We start from the raw sequence: 4,249 nt of genomic DNA on the forward strand, positions 1-4,249 counted from the left end.
TCTCTCTCTCTCTCTCTCTCTCTCTCTCTCTCTCTCTTTTAATACTGAATCGGAAAATGTTTATTACTTCTCTTACAGTTTATTTATTTCCTCACCTAACTGGGCTATTTTTCCTTGTTGGAGCCCTAAGGCAAATAGCGTCCTGCTTATTCATCTAGGTTGTAGATTAGCTAGTAATAACAATACTACTACTACTACTACTACTACTTACTACTACTACTACTACTACTACTACTACTACTAATAATAATAATAATAATAATAATAATAATAAAATAATAATAATAATTAATAATATTTGAATAAAATAAGCAACTAAACCAAGACATGAAGTTGCACGTGATTTTTAACAGCTCGTTTTGGTTATGACCTGCAGCTCAATTACAATATATATATAGTATACATACATATATATATATATATATATATAATACATATATATATATATATATATACATATATATATATATATATATAGATAGATAGATATATATATATAGAGAGAGAGAGAGAGAGAGAGAGAGAGAGAGATGAAATTGTTTGTTCATGCACGTTTATGTAGGAAACTTCCTTTGTAGAAATTCTTTTATGCCAAAGTCTTTGCAAGATTTTAGAGTTTCTAAAATATATTTTTTTAACTCTTAAGAGATAATTTTGAAAGTTTCGCGCTCCAGTGATGTAAAATATCCGTACGGTATCAACTATAGATAAGAAGCAAGACTGTTTCCTTATCATGCAATCACTTGTCGCTTTCTTTTATAAAAAATTACGGATGCTTTCTTCGTATAGAATCGAATCTGGTTTCTGAAAACTTTAATGGTGATGTCTCAGTTATGCTATAAGGTTTAAAATTCAATGTTGTATACAAGAGTTTTTTTAACGCCCAAAGTTTACAAACCTTTCTATGGAGCACGTATTGACAACTGGACATTATAATACCATGTAAAATTAATTACTGTTAAAAAAAAATTTGCCTTAAAAAAAACGGTTAATATCCTTGAATAAATATCGCCAGGCATTTGCCGCTTTTAAAAACGGACATATTGACGTTAAAGAGGGACATTACGGTCACTAACCCGTAAAATATATTAAAGTAGGATAAAATTACGGTCGCCTGTATTTTACTGAAATACGGCTGAGAACTATATATATTTACGGAGAATTTCTGATTAAAATTACGTTTTTTTAACAGTATACAGAAAACTTAATATTATAATACCATGAAAGATTAATTACTACATCACAAGGCGAACGTAATAATTAATGTATCCTCCCTCGACCTACACCTACAAACTTAAAATTTATAATTATTTTGGTGTCATCTTCACGTAAACAAACATTTAAAATTAATAATTCTTTTGGTGTCATCGTCACGTAAATAAACAATCCCGTTAAACATCAAAGTGATGAAAAGAAAACGCCCCAAACATTGTTAGTTCAAATTCAAAAGTCGTGACCTCACCCTTCCATATAACAGTGTGATTAATCTCCATTTTCTCAAAGCCCTAAACGGCCATTAATATGGGGAACATCATTCCCCCACCCAGACACCTATCTACTTAACCCCCCTATAAATCATGTGACCAACATAGGACGACTAAGGGCAGGGGGAGAGGGGGGGAGGGGGAAGAGGGGGGAGGGGAATAGGTAGAGGTAGCGGTAGGAATGGAGAGAGGATGCACTTAAAAATTTGCAGTAAAAAGACGGTAAAAATCCTGGAATAAATGTTGCCAGGCATTTACCGTTTTTAAAAACAAATATATTAACGTAAAGGAATGATATTACGGTCACCAACCTGTAAAAGATAATAACAAAGTATAGTAAAATTACGGTCGCCTGTATTTTACTGAAATAAGGCCGAGAACAGTATATTTGTACGGAGAATTTCCAATTAAAATTACGTTTTTTTTTAACAGTGTGTGATAAGGAGGGAGATTGTCCCTACTGAAATACATTTCAATGTTTTTCAAGCAAAATGACAATTTTCAAGATGTTAAAGTCTGGTTTTCATTTCATAAGCTTTGCATCACAATTTTCAAATCATGACACTGGTCCTCCACCTAGTACAGTAGTAAAGTGTTTGCCTAGCATTCGCATGGCAGCAGGTCTATCCCCGCCCGGGACCGCGAGTTTAAGCTGTTTACTGGGAAGGCCACTGCTGTGGTGCACAGTGGCGGGTTGGGCTTGCCAGGCTGACGTTCTGGTGACCATCTATTCTGATGGAACTGGAACTGAAACCAGACACCTTTAACATACACAGCTGCAGAGTGATTTGCAGAGGAGGGCTGACTCTAAGCTCTGGCATCTTCCTTTACAGCCTTTCTTACAGGTGGCCCGGCGGTAGCGTCCTTGTCTGATGATTGGCAGACTGGGGTTCGAGTCCCGCTCAAACTCGTTGGTTCCTTTGGTCGCTGCAACCTCACTATCCTTGTGAGGTTTGGGGGAGCCTATAGGTCTATCTGCTGAGTCATCAGCCCTCCTTGGTCCTAGCTTGGGTGGAGAGGGGGCTTGGGGCACTGATCATATGTAATATGGTCAGTCTCTACAGCATTGTCCTGCTTGATAGGGCAATGTCACTGCCCCTTGCCTCTTGTCATTCATGAGTGGTCTTTAAACATTTCAACACTTTTTTATTACACCCCGACAGCTCGCTGTAATAGTGGGTAGTGTTGGCCAACATATCTGCCACGTCCTCTCCTTTCTGTATCCAGCCACATTCAGCAGAAATGCTTGTTTGGCCTCAGATGTCCCAGCCTGATAGGCCTCATGCTTCTCCTGTTTTCTTAGGCCTCCTGTATTGGTGGAATAGAGTTGTATGGGCCCCTGCATGCAGGCAATGAGATCTAGTCTTGCTTCATGCACACTAGCAGCTGCGCTTGATCCAGCCTCAATAGGTCAAGATCACAAATCAATGTTGGATGCTGGGAGAGATTATTGAATGTTTCGGGAACATCAGCAAATACTGTCCATGACAGACACAGTCACATCGATTCCATCTTGAAACCAAAGGAAAATAATGAAAATTGTGTGTTATTGTTTTATAAATAATTAAATCTTCAAAATTTTATTTTTCTTTTATTATAAACGTTAAAATACAGTTTGGTAGGCTTGAAAACAAAGGAATCCACATTCAGATCATGCAACTCTGACAACTACAAGTACTTCTAGGCATACGTCAACTTGGGGGGGGGGGGATAATTTGACAGCCATCTTGAAAAATTACTGCCATCTTGGATTTTCAATTGGGCAATTAGCCAGATTTGATTAGTATGACCGAAAAAGTAGGTCAGATTTGATGTTTGTACTAACATTTGCATGTTTGTTTTTATCTCCACTAAATTTGGCCGATTTGTAATAGGCATTTTTAGTGGCCATTTAAAGCTATTAAATTTCCAATGCTCCATTTCACATGAAATGTAATATTGGAAATAAATTTTTCAACTTGAGTGCTTCACCTGTAGTTTACTTATTGCGTCTTTATTTACTGTGAATACCATTTTGCATTGTCCCACTAAAAATGAAGACGAGAAAACAAGGTTCTTCTTCAATTCTCACAATTCGATAATAGTCGTCTATATTTTGAACATCAAATAAAAATCTGTAGAATATGCATCGACTGCTATTGTATGAAAAAAAAAAAATCAAAGATTTCCCTAGGTACAAATCTTGAATGAATAGAACTTATCTTTTATTTTATAGTAATCAGAACATTTCCACAATTTTAAATTTTTCTGAAGCTAATTAAAATAGAGAGAGAGGAGGAGATGAGAGAGAGAGAGAGAGAGAGAGAGACTTTTTCCATGATTTTAAAAGTGTTAATATATCTAACTGAAGCTAATTGAGAGAGAGAGAGAGAGAGAGAGAGAGAGAGAGAGAGAGAGACTTTTTCCACGATTTTAAAAGTGTTAATATATCTAACTGAAGCTAATTGAGAGAGAGAGAGAGAGAGAGAGAGAGAGAGAGAGAGAGAGAGTCTTTCAACACTTGTTTTCCGTCCAGTCAGAAGTTCTCTCCATATTCACCACACTTTCCTTAAAATACAACAAGACCGACAGAGATTCAAGCTAATACAACCGGATCATATGCAAACGTACAAGCATAATGTATTTCAAGGAAAATACAACAGGGACACTCCACTGCATTCATAAGTCATTTTGAATAACCCCAAGTGTAAGGCAAGTATCAACTCGATTATGTATATATATATATATATATATAATATATATAAAGTGTGTGTCTGTATTATTTT

The 4,249-nt window shown here is 36.1% G+C and overlaps 1 protein-coding gene across 1 annotated transcript in view; it reads right to left on the reverse strand.

The window, feature by feature from the left end:
• Positions 1 to 2,619: 2,619 nt before the first annotated feature.
• Positions 2,620 to 4,249, reverse strand: part of LOC137644627 (protein unc-13 homolog B-like) — a 124,668-nt gene continuing 123,038 nt past the window's right edge. The window contains exon 12 of the mRNA XM_068377580.1: positions 2,620 to 2,886. Coding sequence (XP_068233681.1) covers positions 2,620 to 2,886 — 267 coding nt within the window. The remainder of the gene's footprint in view (positions 2,887 to 4,249) is intronic.

Source organism: Palaemon carinicauda, chromosome 7, assembly GCF_036898095.1.
Source record: "Palaemon carinicauda isolate YSFRI2023 chromosome 7, ASM3689809v2, whole genome shotgun sequence".
Classification (NCBI taxonomy): domain Eukaryota; kingdom Metazoa; phylum Arthropoda; class Malacostraca; order Decapoda; family Palaemonidae; genus Palaemon; species Palaemon carinicauda.